The sequence below is a fragment of the Zosterops lateralis genome (genome assembly GCF_965231275.1).
Source record: "Zosterops lateralis genome assembly, chromosome: 2".
NCBI classification, from domain to species: domain Eukaryota; kingdom Metazoa; phylum Chordata; class Aves; order Passeriformes; family Zosteropidae; genus Zosterops; species Zosterops lateralis.
The window spans coordinates 35,894,105-35,917,383 of NC_139763.1; the positions used below are offsets into that span (position 1 = coordinate 35,894,105).

Genomic DNA, 23,279 nt, shown 5'->3' on the forward strand with positions numbered 1-23,279 from the left:
AAAATTGAACTTGTTACTGGTAATGTGTTGTAGTGGCTTCTAGCACACGACTGTTGCCACCAGGGTGTGAAAAGGGAGAATTTTGTATGTGAATCCAGTGCTGTGCTTCAGGCAGTATTCTGGGTTTTTATGGCCATCATTGTGAAATCGTGGGTCACAGGCAGGGCAGAGAGGTGTTACAGGCTGTGTGTGGCCAGAGCCACAGCACTGAGGTTTGCTAAGTCAAAATGCCTATTGAGAAAAGAAAACCTACCAAGCTTCACCTGGAATTTTTTTCCCACATTAAACTGTGGTATAGCCTTAAATATTTTTAGGATAAAGAAAGTTAAGAAATGTAAGCTTTTTGGTGGCACTATTCATCTTTAAACAAGGCCAGACTATGACTTGCTGTTGTGTGGTAGACTTTGTATTTAGAGAGGACAACTTGTGTTTAAAACAATACAGGCTGATTCTTCTGTCATGTGCTTGGATTATTTACAGCTTTTATTGGGTGCTCTTCATATATAAGAAGGATGTGGGTGTGCCAGAAGAGAGATTCTTGAAAATTTTACACGTGGGTTAATGTACTTGCCTAGCCTACAGGAAAAGGAGATTGGGGTTCTTGAAATATCACTTCACTTACAGCCTAGTGTTTTGTGAGGGCTTTTCCATCTGGGTTGTTCTTTGGAAATAAGTTTTCTTTGTCTGTCTATATCAGTCAGCTCACAGCAATGGTTTTTCTAAAGCTGGTACTTGAAAAAATGCTTTGTTTTGTTTGGTTTTCTTCACCTTGATTTTTCTATCCATGAATGAGAGGCTGGTTAGCAGCAGGTGCTCCTATAAACACCATGTTGTTCACCAGTAAGTCTGCACTATGCCTATTTATTCCTTAATGGGTCTGATTCTGTTGCTTTCCTGATCTAAATTGCTTTAAAAGATTCCTATGACTTTAAATGTAACATTAAATGGACCTGTTTTCTTAATTCATATCTCATTAATTCAAATCTCACGTTCCAGTTTCCTCCCTGTTTTCATTACTATGGGATTTTATTTCTATGATTTGAATTTTTTTTTTTTTTTTTTGTTTGGTTTTGGTTTGGTTTTGGTTTTTGGTTTTTTTTTGTTTGTTTGTTTGTTTGTTTGTTTTGGTTTTGGGTTTTTTTTGGGGTTCTTTGGGGTTTTTTTTTGGTTGGCTGGTTTTTATCAACCCAATATATGAGATTAAATGCATAGTAGTAAATTCTTAAATAGCCTCCAAAAATATATAAGACTGCTCATTGAAGTAGTCTGCCTTGTCAGTATATTGGTTGCAAAACGTTTCAGTTAAAATTCTGCTCATCCTAAGTTGGGTGGCTCATAAATAGTTTCTTTTGTGCTAAAAATTAAAAGCTGTGACACTGAAGTTATATTTTGCATCCTGGTATAAACTTTCAGTTTGTAATAGCATCATACCATAATTATTGCAAAGGTAGCTAAAAAAAATACAGTAATATATAATTGATTCAAACTGATAAATAATAATTGCTAGAAAACTAAGAGTTATATTAATAAAGGAAAAAAAATACAGTTGCAAGAAGTTTTTTCTTAAATTTTCCTCTGTTGTCAGAACCCTTCCAACTTCAACAAACTGGAAGTATAAAACCCCTAAAATTTCAAGACAGCCAGTCTCTAACTTGTGATTATTTTACTACTTTTCAGGATGGCAGATCATTAACTGTCTTGGAGAAGTATTTGTTCAATTTTATGGCACTGTGCATCATTCTAAGCAATGATAAATACAAGAAATAGATAATTTGTTTATTTTAGAGCAATAAGATTTTCAGAGCCTTTTCATAGAGTTAAGTACTTGGAACAGAACTAACTGTGTGTCATGGCTGGGTACCTGTTTTATGTTTTGTTTAGTTTAGAGGCTTTTTTTTTTTTTTCCTCCCAACCTCCATAAATTCTTTCTGTTTCCAAAGCTTTTACTTACAGCTTTTAGACAAATGGCAGAGCAGAAGCCAGGATTGTTTGGATCCTCTTGCAACTCCATTTATCTCAATATAGGGAGTTGTAATTTGTTTTTTTAAGTTTTCTTTTTTGGCATTCAAAATATCTTAGTAGTGCAGTGGTGTGGTAATTCAAAGAGAAACAAGGTTTTGCATAAATCTGAGCTCTTTAATGGAGTTGATTAGATGTAACATTACAATCAAAACATCCTACAAAAATCTTCCAGTGTCATATTGAGTTCAACACTATATATATACCTCCATGTGTGTATATGAACCTACAGTCTGTCATGGGCAAAAGGTTCTTTGTTACTCCTCAGTCATTTATGTAAATACCTCCCAGATATACTCAGAGTTCTTCGGAATTTCAAGCTGGATAAATTTTGAGCTCAAATTACTTTTCTCAATTTATTTGTGCATCCTTAGAAGATGGGATCTTGTGATCTGTGTGCTGGCACTCCCTTGAGTCCCAGCAGGGAGCAAAGCAATGTGTCTAATATTTAAAGATGGTAAAGTGAGGTTTCTTAGAAGCTTATTGCCTCATTCCTGTGAGACTTGACAATTACTCTGTTGAGTCAGTCTAATGCAACAATTCCAAATGTCATTTAATAATGATCAAACGAGTTTAGTGGAAGTCAGCTTCACACAACATGAATGTCAAACATTTACACAGTACAACCACAGCTCTTTCAGTAAAACAAACTTCATCTGTTACAGAGCAATACTTCCCTCTCTAATGGTGCCTATATTAAACCATGTGTAGGCACATTCTTGTATGGCTAACAATGGCTTGGAGATTGGCCAGTTGTCTCAGGTTCTCCCAATAGGTGATTTTATGTATTTCTTGTTCCTTTTTGCAAAGGGAGAAACTATGAGAAAAGAAGGGAGCAAGCATACAATTTAGGCTTTATCCTTATATTAATATATTTTGAAAAAGATCACACTTGATTTTTCAAGGAAACCTATGGAACTGAATTAAGAGTTTCTTCCTTCCAGTGTTATTCAAGAAGTTTTGTGACAGATTTTTTGCCTATTAATGCATTTTATGTGAAAGGGTTCACAAGGACAACTCGAGTGTGATGTTGGGTTCATCTGCTTTATGGGGAATATGCATTTGCCAGAAGATCAGAAAAACAGCTTCTGCAGAGCTTACATGTTCTTGTTAAAGTGTATACAAACAAAGATTTGCAACCAATCCATGGCTAGGATCTGCATGAAACAGGCAAAATAATTCGCTTTTCCCTGCTTACTACTATCTCTTCAAAATTTGTACATTTTAAGATACATTTATCTTTAGACAGTGAAAAGAACTTAGCAGTGAAAATAGTTTTCTCTCCTGCCCCACCCCTGCCTTTCCACACCGTTTTTCGAAGTGCTGTGCATCCTATTCAGCTATTTCCCATTACTTTGCCCTCCTTCTTGCCTGCAGATTCGTGTGCAGTGTCTGCCCTCTCTCTCTCAGTGAGGGAAAAGCACATTTCCCTGTGCCTGGCTGAGGTCTCTTAGCAGTTGACAAAAGCTGGTTGTCTATGCTGCCAGCCCTAATTTTTCCTCCTCCTGCCTTGAAAGCAGCTCTGGTTTTCCACAGATGCCAGCCAAGATAAAATTATCTGTGTTTGGATATCAGAAAGGCAGCATGGATATCTGTGCAACTCCTTAGCATCTGACTCTATACAGCAGGTCAGCAAATTTAATTTTCAGAGGAATGAGATGTTAGACAAATGTTTAATGTTTGCATTTATACAGGGTGATTTTTTCACACTGTGTTTAGAGATGGAGTCCTTGCCAATGTACTGGCCTTCCTAGTCTGTCTTCCTAAAGTTTGGATCTATGCTTGCAGGCTGAGTGGGTGCTTGAACAACATCCCATGCCCTGGTAAATGCTGTCATCATGGCCTAGTGTGGGACTGGGCATGTTCTTTTGTGTAAGTCACAGAACATGCTGAGTTGGAAGGGATCCAGCAGGATCACTGAGTCCAACTCCTGACCCTGTGCAGGACATCCCAAGAGTCACGCCATGTGTCTGAGAGTATTGTCCAATGCTTTTTAAACTCAGACAGGCTTTGTGCTGTGGCCCCTTCCATGGGGAAGCTGTTCCAGTGCTCAATCACCTTCTGTGTCAAAAACTTTTTCCTGATACCTAACCTAATGAATGGAGTGGGTGAGTAGGGAAGCCAGTCAAGTGAACTGAGAAAAAACTTATCCTTGTACTTATCTGATAACGTAGAAGCTACCGAACTGACTGGCTTGACAGCTTTTGGCTGTGTTCCCCGCTGAGCAGTAGGATTTGTCCTCCATCTCTGAATCAGCCAAACTGGCTTTAAAATGTGTGGTCTTTTATGCTCTTTTCTCCCTGCGTGAATCCAGTGAAAAGCAGCCACTCTGGTTTTAGTCCCTGTCAGCCGCAGAAAAGTGTCAAAAATCCGATAAAGTGTGTAGCAATTCTGGTGCAGAGTTAAACACTATCAAGATGTGAGAACAAACATACTTTTAGATACTTCTATTAAGTGTGACATTGAGGCATCCAATCAGTTAATTTTTGTGCATGCCCTATGATTTCTGTGGAATATTTTCTACATAGTTTTATTGGTGACCTTTTAGACAAAAGGTGAAATAGGAAATGACCTGGAGAAATGCCTGGTCAGCTTTTTAGACACTTGCATTTGGTGCTGCATCATGGTCACCACCTGTGCTGTTTAAACAGCAGCAACTCACCACACCCTGTCCTAGCACACTGAGGTGTAAATCAGGAGGTTCCCTGAAACGCTGCAAAGAGCGCATAATCCAAGCATGCACTCTCTTCTGTCCTAAAGCTGGTGAAAGGGATCGGCTATGGCAGCTCAGGAGCTGGCAGAGGGACCTGCTAAGGGCCTTCTGGTCTCTTTCTGCTTCTAAAAGGCAAAAAAATGACACACAGGCAACCTTGGTCCTGAATAGAGATGGACTGGTGTGGCTCCTCGAGACAGCAAGCTCTAAGGAAACACGTCGCTTGAAGCACCTGCTCTGCAGCTCTTACCATGCCTTGATACTAAACCTGGGTGACCTTTAGCTGTATAGTAGGAGATGAATATACAGTGCTTAGGAAGACTTAAAAGTTTGAATCTGAGTCTCTTGTCTACAATCTACTTTTGGGAGGGAAGGAAAAAATACAGGAACCTCCATTTGAAAATCTGATTTGACACAAAACCTCTCCAAGAACACAGTTAGGATTATATCTTGAGAGATGAATTTACTTAATCTAAGGGCAGCAAGAGAGGATTAGATATTTTAATTCCTTCCCTTTCCCTAATAACTGTACAGAGTGCTGACACTTGTTTGGCTTGGGGAAGATGACCTGTACACAGAAGCAATTAATCTGTGAGGTGAATTATTTTTAACATCTCCTACTGAAAACAGAGTGTTTTCTCACAAAACAATAATTTTCACGGGGCATATTGGCACTCCTATGAAATCAGAGGCATTGTCATTCAAGTGGGACATGCAGGCTTATAAATTGGTCTCACAGATGGGTCCAAAATTTTGCAATCTTCTCAAAGCAGCAGGGTGATGATTTTCAATGCTCTCACAAGTAAGAGGACTTAACTACGTGGAAAGCACATGTCAGTAAGAATTGTTGTGGTTTAACATTTCAGAATAGCTAGGTACTTTGCTGCTGATCGTGAGATGCTAACTTTAGCTATCTAATTTTTAAAACAAACTTATCAGTTCAGTTTTCCCTGGGAATTCGTACATGACAGACCAATGCACTGATGATGAAGCAAAAAATTGCTGCAAATTAGTAGGCATTTATTTCTGAGAGGACAATGCATTTTAGCATATTTCCAAATTAAGTGTGCAATTTTATTTTTTTTATTGTCATCATCCTTTCATTTTTGTGCAACAGGTTTTTTTCATTTAATAGATAAGGCCTGAATAGGGATACACTCAGTCCTGTTCTCTTAACAAGCATGTTTCCTATATAAACATCTACTATTAGAAATTTGCTTTTTTATCAGTCATCATTTGCTTGAATTGTAAGTCAGTAAGAAAATAAATTTTGTTTCATTTATTTGGTATTTAATCCTGAATTATTCACTTGGGGTATAGATTATACAGATGATCCCTAATTTTTTTTTTTTTTCAAACCATAGGCCTATTTAATTTATGTGGGTAAGAGAAAAGGCTGAACAAAAACCATCACAAATGTCCCTTTTAGTTTTCCCAGTATAATTTAATCTTTATCTCTAATCTCTTTATGACTGTAGTCATGTGAATGTGAAAAATTAGCAATTTCTTTAAAGCTAACTATACTTTGGCTTTGGTATTAGACTATGTTTTGCTGTTTTCCTCATGACACCAACAGAACGGGAAGATCCCACAGCATGGCTGCAGCCATGGCTTCCATATGTTGTTGTAAGGAGACAGCTGCTGTGGGACTGGAGTCAGTGTCTTATGATGCTCTTCCACAGCTCTTCTTATTCTCCTCATTACAGTGTCAAACAAGGGCTCAGTGTCAGCTGATAGAGGATTTGCCTCGGATGGATCTTGTGAGAGCTTGAACAGCAGTGGAGGGTCATGATGGGCTACACCATCCCCGAAGCATGTACAAATTCCTCTTTTGAAACAGGCCCCAGAGGCTTCTGGCTGAAATACTGGAGTAGCATAATGAGCTTTCCATATGGTGCCACCTGTCACAGAAGAAGCACATTTGAACAGCTTAGTGTCATTAGGAGCTGGGGGGTGGTCCCTGAAAGGTTGGTTTATGTTTAAATGATCTGCTTTGTTGCTCGAGGGGGAACCTTATGTCATGGTTGTTGCATACAGGGAAAAGGTGTTGTGGAAGCTGGCAAGGATTCAAAAGTTTTTTGTGGCTCATGGGTACACCTTGGCTCTGGGTACCATGTGCAGTGTATGGATGGTTAGCCCAATATTTTCAGTACAGATGGAGCCTGCCACTTTCTTGTTCCCTTTTAAAAAATTTCATGCCTCTTGAAGGAGTGGGGCGGGAGGGGAGAATGTAGTCCCCAGTTTCTGGGTGTATATATTGATAGGTGGTTCTTCTCCTGGCTCTGTACATCTGAGTGAAGAAGTACATTTAGGCAGAAACTGACCTCAGTTTATTTCTCTGCTCATGTTCCAGCACACTTCCAAAAAGGGTGGTAACTGCAGGCCTTTAAAACAATAAAATCTGGAGTCTAGTTTTTAAGTTAACATGAGGAAGGCAAATAGTTCACAGCTTTAGAGCTCGTACTTCATCAAGCTCTTGTAGTGACCATGGGATAAGCGCACATTTGTAACTTGTGCTGCAAAAGTGGTAAATTATTAGGACTACAGCTGAATGCAGTTCATCAAGATATTTTACTTCTCCCTCTTTCCTCCCTTTTCTCTTGTGCCTTACCCCACATTTAGAAAGCACTACACTGGACTCAGAGGCGAGGATGTGCCCAGCAAGAAGACAGCAATTAGACACTATGTCTGAAAAAGCAGACAAGAAGAAAGAGGACATTCACTGCTTGGAGTCACTTCTGTGCTCAAAGCATTAAAGAGCTGACAACTGCATTGTCCCTACATGGAATTTTCTTTTTGGTTCAATGGAGTCGGCTGAACTTTTCTTCCTTTCTTCTCTTGTGTCCAGAGTTGTTCTTTATGCTGGAGCCTACAGCTTTATTCTCCAGTTTTTCTCCTGTCACTATGTTAGAACAGTGTTTTGTGAATAAATAAAATTTTAAAACTTCTTAAAAGGTGAAGGAGAACAAATAACAGATATTAAGGTTTAGGTAATATCTTAGATTAAAATATCCAGTTGCTGGCTTGCTGGCTGGCTCTGTCACTCTTTATTTTCACCACACCGTTTCCACATTCTGCTTCTGCACTTTTATGGAGCGATGCTGTCTCAATGGTTCTGAAATGTTTTGGTGTAAGAAAATGAAGATAAATGTTAGATATCCCCATTTCTGAAATTGCGAAAGAAAGGATAAAGAATGTTTTCTGAAAGAAAAAGGGTTAGAGCATGGTGGTGATATTGCTAAGATTGTGGGTTCAATCCCAGATGGGTCATTTCCTTAAGAGTTGAACTTGATGATCCTTATGGGCCCCTTTCAGCTCAGAATATCATGGATCTAGAAATAAAGATGAAATCTTTCAACTTTCTGACAACTTACTAGGGCAGACAGATACTCCTTAGGTCTGTTTGAGTATTTGTTTGCTGCTGGCTGGATGTGTTCTGCATCCTCAAGCTTATCCCTGTCTTGTTACTAAAATAATGTTTGTCTCATGATAGACATGCAAGCATCCTTTGTGATATCAAGGTGCCCAGAGCATGGGATTTACTTCTTATATCTGTTGGTCAGGCAGCATAGATATTTGTTACAAGGAGTTAAATAAGCACTCCCTGGGACATGCATTTTTCTGAGTATCTAGCTCTAGTTGGAGTGCTGTTGTGATAGTGCTAAAATAACCATTTATTATATGAGATGGACAGATGGACTTACCTAGATGTATGTAGGATTTTGTGATCAGTGTTCAGAAAAACTGAACTTAGTCTTTCTCCCCCCCCCACCATAAATAATTGAGCTGATTTCTTTATAATTTATACACTGAATGGCAATTTGGAGTAGTGAGTGCAGAGTATCTGGGGAGAATTGTTCTGATTCTGCTAAATTTTAACATTCACTTTTCACAGCTGTGGATAAGTACTGGAGTTGTAGAGTGGGAGACAGGTCCTTATTAGTTTACTTTGAAGGAAAGACCGAGGCGGATTTTAATTAACCTGTGTTGGTGAGCTGAGTAGACAGCTGGGTTACAGAAGGATAAAAGAAAAAAAAAAGGTAGTAGAAATCAATGCTGATAAAAGCGCGGGGGTGGTGGTGGTGGGGGGGTTCTCCAAGAGGCAAAGAGGGATATACAATGTGCTGCTGAAGTAGCTCTGACAGAATCTGAAGGGTACATGTGCATGTTAGGGCAGTGTGTTAATTTAATATATCCAAGGGAAAGGAAACCTGCTGCTTCAATCCAAATCTCAAACCCATCTCATAACACTCGATCAGTTTAATGAGCAGAAAGAAATGGACAGTCACTAATAAGACTTATGGTGCAGAGGTAAAGGACAGGACTCTTTAACATATAAACAAAGGATTTTTCTGGCTTCAGTGAAGGCTTAAAGGATAGGTCCTGCCTGGGTGACATCAAGACACAGTGGCTCTGTATCTAGGCTGATCAAGAGACAGACGCTAACACATAATAAATATGTAATGTGAGTGTGACATACTTGTAAATGAGCTAAAACAGACTCTATCTTTCAGCCCAATCAGAAAAAAATGCAATTAGAGGAAAGAATCAAAATTTCTGGCCTGGCTAAAAGCTGAGCTACATATTTGATTAGCTGGTCTTTTATATGCAGAACACGGCATTGTTTTCAGGCCCCTTCTATAAGGCAGTTCAATGGGAAGAATTGTAGAAATACATGCATAAGGAATCTCAACGTGCACATGGCTTCGTAGGAACATGAAATGCCACAAATTCCACCTTGCATCTGCATGTTGTATGCACAGCTACTTAAGTAGAACTTATATAGCTTAGAAGAAGAAGCAATGTAATTTAGGAAAAGAGAATAGCTGGAGAACCTGAAAAGCAATTCTTCAAATCCCCCATTTGATTAGAGTATGAATTTAGCCTCCCACTGAGGAAGTATGGCGTGACTCTTCCAGCAGGAATATTATCCAGGAATTGGGGCAGTCAGACACAGCTTTCTCTGCCCAGAAACATTTTATGTTCACAAAAAATGGTATGCATTACAGAGAAACAAAGAGAAATCTCCAAGGTTCTTGAAGCTCTACATCCCAGGAATCAAACCCCTTTATCTTAGGCAGGGCAGAACTATTAACAATGAGGCCTTGCAGAAGAACTAAGAGTTTGAGACAGTGTATTCTGTACATATATATGAGTATATGGCTGTGTATGTACATTTTTACATTATATTCTATTAGAAGCTAGAGGACATTACATATGTGTGACCTGCAGGAGGGGGATGTTTATACTCACTGTCCTTCTGGTGCCGGCGCACTGCATGCAGGAACACACCACAGTAGTGGAACAGGAACTCGTGCCTGGAGTGCTGCTCTGTCCCCTGCAGCAGGGGCAGCAAGGTGTGCCCATCCAGGACCCTGATGGAGGGCACCAGAGTCACCAGTTTAAGAACTTTAAATCTGCAGCTGAAGCATGAGCAGTATGAGCACTCTGTGTGTGCAGCATTAAGATTTCAAGTGCCATCATTAAACCAAGGTACTGTTTAGCTAATGAACCCTGTGTGAAGACCAGTAATTAGCAGCTACTAGATGTTTTTGCATTTACAGTTAGTTCATACATTCTGCCTGGGGGGAACAGACACTATTACTGTAATTTTCCTGGAAGTAATAACAATAGGGAAGGCATGGTTCACAGGTGTTAATTTTGCCACCTGAAATGGAAATCATTGACTGCTCTGTGAGCTCCAGGCTTTGAAAAATTTATTTAAAAAAAATAAGCCACTTAACTGGGTTTAGTTACAATCTACCAGTACTTCCATGCTTTTTGCTGAAATGCCTTAGCCACCCGCACTTTCTCATGTCCATTAGAAAAGTCTGTTTTTTTCAGTCGTCCTAGTGTCTCAAATCAACCAAGCTGCTTTTCAGTGATAGGAGAACTGAATTAGCTAAATGACCCTAGATAAAACATATGTCTTTCTTTTTCTTTGCCTTTTTCACATAAGCAGACAAGATGGGGAAAGCTATACAGAAAGAAAGCTAGAGAATTGCCTGATTTTGAAACAGAGAGAATTTAACACGTGGCTGTTAGAATGCATGACAGAATCACTTTCTGTCTAAATAAAGAAAGAGAAGCAATATAGTTTATGAAGCCACCTCTGTACCTGTCCTGAGGCACTTCCCCTCCAGCCAGTTGAACTACTGTTGGATAAATGTCCATAAGGCTTGTAGGTTCATCAATAACTGTCCCCGCAGGCAACACTCCTGGCCATCTAACTATACCTGGAACACGGATTCCTCCTTCCCAGCCTCCCATTCCTTTTCCACCTGTTATAGAAGGAAGAGAATTGTCAAAAAGATAAAAGAAGATACTAGATGTTTATTGTGCATGTATAAGAAAATGTTTTAAAACTTTTAGAATATTTCATGCACCTTTAATGGAAACATACTAAATCCTGGAAAAGAGTAGGCTATGATTCAGAAGTGGCTCTTCTCATTATTTTTATGTGTGGCTTATTTATCTGCTTGTTTTTAATATGCTGTACCCAATAATAAGAGTGAGTTTTATAGATATTTATTAATTAAACATTTTTTTTTAATATTGCTAGTTTGTCTCACTGGCATATCCCCTGTATGTGGACATAAATAGTTATGTCTTTCTATTATGATATCTAAATTGATATTGTATCCCCTCTTGCCTTCTCTCTAAGCAGGCATGATTTCATTATTGTCCTGCCATCCTGCACTTCCTAATCACATTTCGCTTTCCCATCTGGACTCTCCTGTTACTTATTTTCAGCTAGTGGAAGTGAATTCCTTAGATCAGATTTTAAGCTATTCAAGTGAGCCTCTTGGCCTTTTTGCATCTGTTACTGGCATGGAATCTTCATGTCAAGAGCTAAAGGCTAATTTTACATTTCAGACTGTGTGTGTATGGATCCCAGCTGTATCAAACATTCCTTTTGTGGCTTATCAAGTAACTTATTACGAGACAATGCATTGTGATGCTGAGCAAGGTCAATGTGCACGTGACTCTTCTTCTGTAGGAAAAAGTGCTGGATGCAGCTTTCAGATTTCATTACACAGTAAGTGCCAAGATGCCCAAGATGTCCCAGTGGCCTTTCAGGGCTTAGTAATCTGGAGGAAGCATATACAAGAGGTACTATAGAACTTCATTTCCATAGAGATTTTGTCTCTGTGTTGCAAACCAGTCAATAGAGAGTCCAGAAGAAACTTCTATAGGATGGGTGAGAAACTGGAGAACTATAGTAAGAAAAATAGACATCACAATATCTGTTGACACAGATAATCTGTAGAGAGGAACATTTTGAAATTCAACAAAGGCAATTGCAGGGTCCTGTATCTTGGGAAGAATAACCCCATGCCCCATTACAGGCTGGGACTGACCTGCTGGGAAGCAGCTCTGCAGAGAAGGATCTGGGTGTCCTGGTGAACAATAAGCTCTCCATGAGCCAGCAGTGCCCTTGGGGCCAAGAAGGCCAAGGGTATCCTGGTGTGCATTAGGAAGAGCATTGCCAGCAGATTCAAGGAAGTGGCCCTGCCCCTCTACTCAGCCTATGAATAGCAGATGCCCTTTGTTTCAACCCTACAATCCAAGATTATAATCCCATCATATAGTTTATTAAATTTAGTCTGTTTGGATATATTTTTTCTATCACTCTTTTTTTAAGAGGAAGTCTCATGCATGTACAAACTACTAAAACTTTACCTTTATACATCCCATTCCATCCACCCAACTGAGAATTTCCTCTGTGAGCCTCTAAGAATCCCCCATGATCAGATGCAAAATAAATAAATGTGGTATTCTTCAAGTCCTCTTTATCAATAACATCCAGAAGCCTGCCTATAAACAAAGCAAAACATCATAAAAAACATCAGCAGATGCAGTCAGATTTTTTAGGTCTTGGTTCCACATTCAATGAGGAAAGTTTAAGCTTTCATTTTAAGAAAATAAAAAAGAGGTATTGTATGATTATGGTGAAACCAACTGTGTAATCAAGGTGAGTTCATTGATTTTTAGATATGCCAGAAGGGATTTGGTGATTACCCCTCTAATGTCTTTTCCACATCCAAGTGAATGAAGAATTTTCTTCAAGACCAACACTTACCCACCATCCAGTCCATCTCCTCTACATTATCTCCATACAGGCCATGCCTGCTTCTTCCCTGAAACTTCTCTGTGGTAATGAGAGGAGTGTGAACATGTAAAAGGGAAACAAAGAGAAGGAACGGTCTATGCTTGTTTCTGAAATAAAAGAAAACAACAGTCATTTCTCTTCCAATTGTCATTCAACCCAAAATATGACAGTGGTATTGCAGTTACACTCTGAATTTATATTATATTGTGATCTAAGCAATTTTTATTTTGACACCTTTTTGGCTTTGAGGTTTTGGGAGATATCAGGGATTAAAACATACCCCTCAAATATGTTTTTTGCTATGTTAAGACCAAAACAGTAATGGGTCCTTTCTTTTTCCAGTTCCATATTAGACATGTGCAGAACATTAAATAAACAACTAGAAGAGGTCATAGCCAAAAGACTGACACATTCCTGGAAGCAAGGAGAATAGGACTCACTTGCCTAAATTTAAACATGGATGTGCATCACTGAGCATCTGAGGTGTCCTCATGGAAGAGGCAGGTATCACCCACAGTGAAACCTTACCACTTCAACATCAAGCCAGGTAGGATATCCTACGAACCTGAGATTACCTATGCTCAAAGTTTTAGAGAAGGAATTTATATTACCTCAAATTTCCTTTAAAAAACAAACATACGACCCCTAAACCCTGACAGAAATATGGATATGCCCAGATTTAACACACAAATATTTTTAAAGACTTAGCAGTTTTTTCAATTCCAATTGAGGTTACTGACAATAAATGAAGGACACCTTTGGGAAAAAAGTAAACAAAACCCACAAAACTAAACAAAACTCACTATCACTGTCCTGTTTGTTAAACATTAACTTCATATGACACTTTGTGACAGTCCATTCACTACCCGAAGATCATTTTTCTTTCCTACTGGCAAAGGCACAGTACTTGGCCAGGACCCCTTTGTGTCACTTGGTCCCTCCCCAGTCTGTTCCTCACCTGTGTTGATTACCTTTCAATGAATGTAATTGCCTCCTTCAGCATATTAGAAGTAGTTTTTTGCAGGTTCATTGGTTGTTCAATGACATCATGGTTTCTCATCAGGATACAGTTCCAGTACTTGGTGAAACCATAGCTGGAGAACCAGGAGATGAAATGAAGGAGACCACAGATGGCCACACAGATGATTATTTTCCATTTTACTGGGAATAAATTGGCAAGTTTTCCAATCACAAGAGTAAATACTGCAAGGTTGATCATCTGAGTGTAAAACCAATACGTTTCTTGCAAAGACTTGGCCAATTCAGGGTCATCTGTGTCTTGACACTCATTCACAAGGGTAAAAGGCATGCCATAAAAATAATCAAAACCATGATTTAAGGGATGGTGGCAGTGATCATGGCGGGTTTTGCAGTTCACACCCATATGCCACTTCCCTGGAAATAAAAAACAAATATCTTAAATCCAATAGTAGGGTGTGTCTGCCTGTATTTCTCATTTAAGGTATAGCCAAGGGAGGAAATGGGGATGGACTCATGGAGCAGTAGTGCACCCTCCCTTCAGATACTGACAGACACTGATGAGGCCCCCTTCTCAGCCATCTCTTCTCCAGGCTGAACAGCCCCATCTCCCTCAGCTTTTCTTCTCAAGAGAGATGCTTCAGTCCCCTAATTATTTTCATTATTGATGAATAAGTTAAACAATACTGGGCTCAGTGCTGACCTTTGGGAACATCACTGGTGACAACTGCACCCTGTGGCACTGATTATGATCCTCTGGGATCAGCTGTTCAGCCAGTTCTCAACCCACTTCCCTGTCCATGCATCCAGTCCACATTTCCAGAGTTTGCCTATGAGGATTTTGGTAGAGACAGTGTTAAAGACCTTGCTGAAGTCAGTATCATCAAGACCACTGTGCTGAAATTGACATAATTAAGACCACTGTGGTGTCTCGGTGCCAACTGGCAGACAACATTTTTCTGCTCTAATACATCAATGAATATCTCTGTGGGTTCATCCTAAAGCAATCTCTACTGGGCAAACAGGACTCTTTCCTTTTAATTTACTTTCATTTGCAGTGTGGATTCATGTATTACATACATCTCTTTTTGAATTTACCAGATACTCTGTACTCACATTTGACTTGTGGATAGTGTTCCAAAAACCCTGCTGATTTTGAAAGTTATTCATACTAGAAAATCTAGTGTTACTGATCCTGGACATTTTGACAAAAAAAAGAGAAGTATTTACAGAAGTAATCCAATTAGAATAACAATGAAAGGGCAACTACTTTCTTTGTTTCATACCTACAAGTGCTGTAGAATAACCTTGCTGGTAGAGTATTTTGGCAAAAGTAGTTTCATTTGGTGGAAGCCCCCCCGAACCACCATTCCAGAAGAGAACCTGTCGTTGAGTGCTGGATGCCATGCCTAGAGAGGAATAATAGTCTTTAAAATAAAGCAAGCCAGATTTCTGATTTCCAGTCTTCTCAGTTTGTGCTTTCTAATGAAAGGGACTCAGTTCCCTAAGCCTGGTGCCTTTTTATAAGCCATTTCCTATGCCCTAGGATATTCTGCTCGACCTCCAAAATTATGTCTTTTCCAAGTTCCATGTCATCATATGCTAGGCCAGTGCAGATGCCTCCGCTATGCTGGGATGTCTACAAGTGACAGGCAGACACCCACATTTGGATATTAGGCAACTTCTTACAATCAAAGTTCTATCTAAATATGATGTTAACCAAAAAAAAAAAAAAAAAAAAGGCAAATAAGTTTTATCTAGGACAAAAGGCTTACAGGGTTAGGGGAACACACTTCTGAATTGGGCAGTTCATGATTATATTTCTCCTTTTCTCCTTAACAGAGTCAGAATCACATCAGAAGCTACACTGATTATTACTGCTATATGCAATGTCTGAAGTCTTCTGTCATAAGTTTACATGGCTGAAATAAATCTGTTTTAATACACAGTTGCTGAGAATTGTTCTACAGTCTGACACATTTCACTGTGAAAAGGTTTGCCAGGATATTAAAAATATTACATTTAGTATAATCCTAGTGCCGCTGAACATACAACATCACACATTTTTCTTCTTTCTTTTTCTACCTCTGGGTGCTTTGTGCTGTTTGGATTTTTGTTCATTTCTGTGTTGTTATTTAGCCACACATAATGTGTTTTGTATGGGGATTTTCCCATAGAAATCAATCATTAATTTTTGCCCATTTCACTGAGACTCCAAATCCCAAGATTAACTGTCCTTTAACATGATTTGTTTAAGGGGATTTTTAATATCAACACTGACTAGACTAACTGCAGCAAACCATTGGAGAGAGGCCCAACCTGATCTGATAGGGTATCTGCCAGTCAGGAAAGCGGCTCTGCTTGGGGTACAGACAGCTGCTGCAGCAATGTGCTGAGTAAGTCTCACTCCATCCCTTGCCAGGCCATCAATGTTAGGGGTCCTGAAGAGAAAAATCCCATCTCTGATCAAAATGTATTACACAGAAATTCATGGTAAACCACTCCTCCTAGTTTTGTTGAGCATATCACCATCAAATTTACAATAATCTGTGTACCTACAACTCAGCTAGAGACGTTCTGTGTTTTATATGCATTTTTATGATACCTCGACTCCTTAGAAATGAGTTTTCCATGGGTACATATGTTTTTATTAATAACTAAATAAAGGGAGGAAAAAAGACAAGGTATCTCAGGTAAGTCCCACACTGAAATCCCATGCAGCACAGGGAACAAGAGTCTTTTCACAACACAACATCCAAGATGATAATAGGCAAGAACAAAGACACATAATTCTCTCTATCAATCTATATACAGATACTAGGGATCAATATATCACATAGACTGACCTGTCATTTCATAGTAAGTCTAGTAGAGTTAACTGATATTAAATTCTAATCTCATTCCTTCATATTTCAACCCTGGAATTATGGAAATTTATGTATTATACTCATGCCTGACAAATACAGTACACAGATACATTTGCAGAGTTCCAAGTCCCAGAGAGTTTCTCAAGCATGCCTTGTAATTATGACTCCAATAGGAATTACTGTAGAACATCCATTTTGTACATAGTTTGAAAATAAGTGTATGTAGATAAACTAATAATGAATTTTAATGCTAAGTATCATCAGTAAGTTTTTTAACTGAAGTTCACCAGGAAGGGATAATTTATTACATACCTTATTGTATCATTGCCATAGCAACCCACATCTCCAATACCAAGATCATCAGCCAGTATCAGTAAAAAGTTAGGTTTTGAAGGATTTGATACACAGATTCTTGGAAACAGGCATAAAATTAGCCAAATGTTTAGGTAGCTCCTAAAAAAAAAGTAAAGAGGTAAAATTAAAAAAAAAATTTGTAAGTTTTACAATAGACTTTAAACTACTATTCCTAAAGTTTTATGGGGACTCAGTATAGGTGCAAACATCAACCAAAGAGTGCCAGCAGATGGAGCTCCTGAATATGTACAGAAGTCCTTGAGTTTTACAATATTAATATTATTTTCTGGGGTGGTTATTTATTGTTAATCTTGTGGCTGTTGTTGCTGTTATTTTATTATTATTTCAGACAGGAATTTTGTGTCTGCATTTCTTTATTGACATTTTCACTGATGTCTGTGGACGTTCCCAGCAGAATAAGTGGATTATTGCAAGTGTCCTGAGGCACCGTGTATGGACCTGTAGGATGCTCCTGTTAAGGCTCCTGGAATGAGTGGGACAGGAGCACAAAGAGGGTTGGTGTGGAGTCATGCTGGTCATTATGGCAATGGCTTGACTGTGGCATTTACTGCACCCCCTGCTACACACAGTGTCTGGGAAATGCTCCTTAAGCCATGGGACCATCTGCAAAATCAAGGTGCAACAACAGGCTTAAACTTTATTATCTTTCTAGGAGACCCTGAGAATATCTCTGCATATTTTAGTCGCTCAAAAAGTTTGCAATTGGAAGCTTACATATGCTCACCTGAAGTAAAATACACATGCTAGAACACATCTTCTAACTGCTGGTTTGTGGTGGTGTATTTTTGATTTCCTAAAATTCTGTATGTTTTGTTATTAAATCTCTGCAATGGTTTATCCCTACACCCCCCCGCCGCCACTCCCAATTCATTGTAATCCTTCCCTGAAAATACCCACTGCCACATACCCTAAGGCCTGAATGTTCTGGTGAAGGCTAAGTGGCTCAGTCAGGTATCAGATCCCCTCACCTTCTTTTTTTTTCCCCATAGATGGCCCTCTTGTTCTGGGTCACATCCCCCTGCCCCTGCTATTGGCTCTGGGTTCTCCCCTCCCTGGGGGACGCCCCCTGGGGAAAAAGGGGAAGCCAGGAGGCCAGGGGCTCTCTCCTCATGTGGGCATGAGCCCAAAATAAAGCTTCTTGCTTCCCATGTCTGAGACCTCCTTCTTCCAGCCATGACCACGTTTCTGTCTCAGGTTCGGACCCACAGATATCACATTTTATGGTTATCTGAAGAGCAAAGCTAGCTGGCGAAAGAGCTCAGAAGAAACCATACTAGTCATTAACTACATAGACACTACATTAGTTTATTAGTAGATACTACAATATGATAAATGTATATAGTAAGTTTACTATATCACACACTATCTATACTACCAAACCTCCATGGCTTATAAAAGTAGGCTAATAGGTCTTGAAACACCAATAAATCAAAACCTGTATTAGCTTATTCTTATTGAGTTGGGGTGGTGGTAGCAGGGAAAATGTGAGATTATCTGCTTTTGTTTTCCTAAGCACAATGCCTAAAATCCAGGAAAGAGCCTCAGTGAATGTCTTGCTTACCATTGTTTTCCCTGGTAAACTTCATAGTTTTCCATTTTATGAAACAGGTACATAGTTGGTCATATAAATTCTGATAAAAAAGGAAAAGAAAGATATCTGAACCCAGAAGTTTTGGTGATTTTGCATGGAGTTTTGCAAGGTCTGGTCTGTTCTAGCTGTTGCTAACTCCAGGGGGACTTGTGAGGATTTGGAAAGAAGGGAAAATGTTAATGACTTTTTAAAAGTGCTAGAGGTGTCTATTACTCAATACATGCACAGAACTGTTGGTGTTCACTGAAAGGAATGTTCTCACAATTCTTCAAATGAGATGAAACTATTATCTCACTTTTTATTTAACTTCAGATCAACTTTAGGGAAAAGAATCTAACCTTTACTGTGAGTTTATAAACTACAAAAAATACATCAAATAAAAGCCATCCTGGAAACTATTATAGTCACTGTTATTTTAAAGAATGGGGCTGTATTGTTCTTTGGTTTAGATGCCATCTAGTACATTCAAAAATGTGTTTCTATCTAAATTGTTACTAAAAACTTCAAGAAACTAGAAGTTATTAGAAAGAAATAACTTTATGATTATTTCCTTAAAGGACTGCAAATTTTAATGCCATTTGTAAATTTAACAAGCCAGTTTTTCTACCTACCAACTCTGTGAAGTCCATCTCAACTTTAAAAATCTAGAATTTTTGTTTGTTAAATATTTATTTTTGTCTGGCAAAGCAACTTTTATGAGTGGAAGTGTTTTTCTCTGCTTGCTGAAATAGATTCACTTTGGGAAAAAGAATTACTTGGTACACACACTCCTTTTCCTTGTGAGTGGCCTAAGGGATCTACAGATAATGTTGCACTGGAATTATGCAGAGTCCTGTAGAAGTACATGGTAAACTGGCTGCAGTGGGGACTGGCACATGCTCAGCTTTGTGGAGTATACTGAGCTAAATTAGAGATGCCATTCATTCCATCACTGAGAAGAGAGAAAAAAAAATGGAACTATCCCATCCATGCAATGTCCCTACTTTTCCACACTTCTTTCTGTTTCTAAACAGCACAAGAGCAAAGATGTTGTTGGCTGTACCAAGGAACAAATTGAAAGTAATAAGAACTTTTACTTTCTATAATAATTCAAAACACATTTGTAAACACAAGAGTCACTTCAAAACACAGAGAACTGAAAAGTTCTATCTTGACTAATGAAAGACTTGTTTTTTTTCCTCCAAAAATGAAAACACAGTATTTTCTGAGGGGTTTTTTTTCTGCCTTTTTAGTACACAAGAGTTCACCTGGAGTGTCTGAAGAATACTAAACTGCCCAGAGCAGAGTATAATCCCACCTTATGAATTTCAGAGGATGAGCCATAAGGCAAAAATTTGCAGATACTGATTAGGAAAACAGTATTATTATTCTGCTCAGGAAAACGGTATTAAAAGAGTCAGAACTTGGGGTGCATTGATAATTTTTCCAAGCAACATCTATATTCTTGTTTGGCTGTGGCTGAGACAATAAAGGAAATAAAGTACCTGAACAAACCCTAAAATCCACCACCACCAAAACAAATAAACAAACAAACCCCTCCACCAAAACAAAAATAAGCCCCTTAAGCAAACAACAAAATCTCCAAGAACAACAACAAAGCAACAAAAAACCCAACAAACTTGATCACTGTTAGAGAATTTTCTGGTGTTGATGTTTTCCTTTGCTGTTGGCAAGATCCTAAAAGGCAGTACTGAAAGCTCATCCTCCCTGCACAGTGGGTGGCTCAGAGATTAATGGGAAGGCAGCAAAGTCTCTCTGAGTCAATGCAGTGGCTGTTTGAAGCAAGACCTTATTGTGAATGCAGATGCCAGAAGCCCAATATCAAAAAAGCAGGCTGTATTAATATGAAGCAAAGGACTTGCTACTAGGATCTCAGATCTTTTTGAGATGGCAGTGTGGTGGTGTTCCACTGTCACAGCCTCGATGCAGTTCCCCCAAGGCTCCAGTGAGCTCTGATCCCATAGGACAGAGCTGGGGCGTTGATGAGGCAAGTGCCTGAAGCCATTAATCTGTGACAACAAAGAACGACTGATGGCTCTAGTCAGCACCTATAATGGCAGCATCTTCCTGGTACTTTAACAACGCAGAGCTCTGCCTTCCTAGCCACTGTTAGGGAGCATTACCTTTAAAGCGCTTGTGGTACATGGTTAAGCCAAAACTATTACAACGATAATCTTCACTCTACACCAAGTAGCTGAGGATCAGCCCTTGTGAGCTATAGTGGAGCAGAAGAACCAGACAGATCTGAATATCTAAGAAACCTCTTGGGTTCCCAGGGTGTTGATCAGCTTTCCAAGCTCATACAACAGCTTTGCTGTTTTCCACTTTCTCCCCACAGGTTCTTGCATCACAGCCAGCTGGTCATAGCAAGCACATCAGTATTTAGACAGAAACATATGTAGAGTCACTCAAGTAAAACTGTGAACTTGAACTGAGGGCACACTAGTAGTATTAAAAAGATCTAAATACCATTGGATGTGGCACTATCTGATTTACTGCAAGCCATTTTAGGAGCACTTCTCTTACTGAAGGACTACAAGAATGACCACACTTAACTAAAAAACCCATCACAATTTAAATATACATATTCACATTTCTCTGTTGGAGTTTGATGCTGTCTGAAAGCAGAGCTCTCACTGACAGCACTAGGATGTGATGAACCCACTACTGGGCCCTAGGGCTTGTCCAGTTTCCTTTAGCTGTTAAATGAGAAAACCCAACATAATTTATAAATCTAACAGCCTCTAAAAATCAGCAAACTCTTACAGAAATCCAAGAATATATCAGATAGTAATTCCCTCTGTAAGCCAGTAAGCCACAATAAAATGATCATCAGGACTAATTAAAAAGGCCATCCCCTTTTAACAATGTGGAAAACAAACCCTCTTAGTTATTCTTGTTCTGAAATCCCTCTTGCTCCTGGATATGCTGAGCAGTCTTGATTCTCTAAAAGGTGTGTGGGTGAAAGCAGGCAGGAACTCGCTCCTGTTCTTCTTGTTCTCCCTTCCCCCTCTCTCCAACAAAGACACACTGGGATCCCTGCCAGCAACAGCCAGTAAACTGGAACAGCCATCAAATGGGAACAGCTATGCAGATTTTACATGAATTCCAGGCAGAGTACAAAGTCCTTATTGTTGAAATACTAGCACAACATGGCTACTGTCTCTTTTATGTTCCCTATCCAGTTAATTCTGAGAAAATGTGTATAAAGTCTGTCACTGCTCTATTCCAGTACTTCAGAAGAGATGCTATAAATAATAACAGGATATGCTACAAAAGGTTTTGTTTCTCCCACACAGCTTTTCCAGCCTTCCAGATGACATAAAAAGACTAGCTTGTCCTCCTTTTTTTCTGTCACATTATTTTTCTGTTTTTATTGTATTTTCTAGAAAGGTAGGCATACCTGTGCTGAAGATGTGTTTATTTGTAGTGTTTACTATCCATCCCCTTCTTTCAGATCTTAACTCTGGTGTAATACATTTTACAGTTCAGAAGGTCATGGGAAATTACTTGGAGGACCCTTATTTATTTGCTGATATTTTGATTCTCCATGCTACTTGAATACAGCAATTGCTGCATTTAAAATTGTGTTCTAGAGGAGTCAGTGGGAGTTGGTGAGATAGAAAGATGAAGCAGCTGAAATTATCAGATTCATAAAATCCAGTGGCAGGGATAACCAGTGCTGGAGACAATTTTGTTTTGTTTGGGTTTTTTAACATGCTTGCACTTATGGCTATATTCAGTTATTTTTATGTTGTGACATTAGGCTACTTTGATTCATATATATTTGACTATAATACTTTTTTTTTGTATGACTGCTTAATGGCTTGTGATGCTTCTGGTGCAAAGACTTGAAAAAATTGTATTTCTCAAAAACTACAGCATGCATTGGGAATGGCAGATCTTTGAAAACTGCCAATAACACAAGTAATAGCTTTCACTTACTTCCATCCAAATTATGACTAAATTTTCTTTGACTATGTACATCTTTCTCGCCATGTGTTCACTACTGAGGATGGGCCCATGGTGCTGCTGGCGTGACTTAAAAATGCAAACTGAAACAAATTGCACTGCCCTTACCACCCCCACCAAAAAAAAAAAAAAAAAAAAAAAAGGTCGCACATCTTCACATTTTTCCCTGCTAGCAAAAATCTGTCTGGAAGCAAAGATGTCACATTCTGTTTCTCACCACTACGTTAGCGACCTAACACAGAGTTAACAGCCATGATTACTTATCATGTTCCACAGAATTAAATTTTAAACAAACAGTTTTCTAACCAAAAAAGAGTAAAGTAAATAAGTAACACCAAAGCAGAAGGGAGATTATTTTTATCTCTGCAGGTTGAGCCAAGCAGTATTTCCTCCTCTTCAGCTAACCAGCTTTTCACTGCCCTGAGCACAGAAAGCTGCTGTTTACTCTCTGCTGTAAACAGGCAAATTCTCTGCCAGCAACAACATTTTTTTTTCTTTTGAGTCACTGTGTGTTTTATACTGCTGTTTTCTTTCTGACTTTTTACACCTGTCTAAGTACTAAAAGCAAACACTGGCATTCATTTAGCTGCTTCTCCCTTTGACAAGCTTTCTCAGTGAACACAGAGTTGTGAACATAAATACTGAAATGAC

General features: G+C 39.0%; 1 protein-coding gene across 1 annotated transcript in view; it reads right to left on the bottom strand.

Moving 5' to 3' along the window:
- Positions 1-6,072: 6,072 nt before the first annotated feature.
- Positions 6,073-23,279, bottom strand: part of LOC310906168 (uncharacterized protein) — a 42,030-nt gene continuing 24,823 nt past the window's right edge. The window contains exons 13-23 of the mRNA XM_083855230.1: positions 18,627-18,685; positions 17,790-17,858; positions 17,003-17,143; positions 16,143-16,264; positions 15,110-15,232; positions 13,817-14,240; positions 12,816-12,952; positions 12,416-12,550; positions 10,851-11,013; positions 9,986-10,107; positions 6,073-6,633 (exon numbers count right to left, since the gene is read on the bottom strand). Of these exons, the coding sequence (XP_083711356.1) occupies positions 6,275-6,633; positions 9,986-10,107; positions 10,851-11,013; positions 12,416-12,550; positions 12,816-12,952; positions 13,817-14,240; positions 15,110-15,232; positions 16,143-16,264; positions 17,003-17,143; positions 17,790-17,858; positions 18,627-18,685 (1,854 nt within the window). The 3' untranslated portion in view covers positions 6,073-6,274. The remainder of the gene's footprint in view (positions 6,634-9,985; positions 10,108-10,850; positions 11,014-12,415; positions 12,551-12,815; positions 12,953-13,816; positions 14,241-15,109; positions 15,233-16,142; positions 16,265-17,002; positions 17,144-17,789; positions 17,859-18,626; positions 18,686-23,279) is intronic.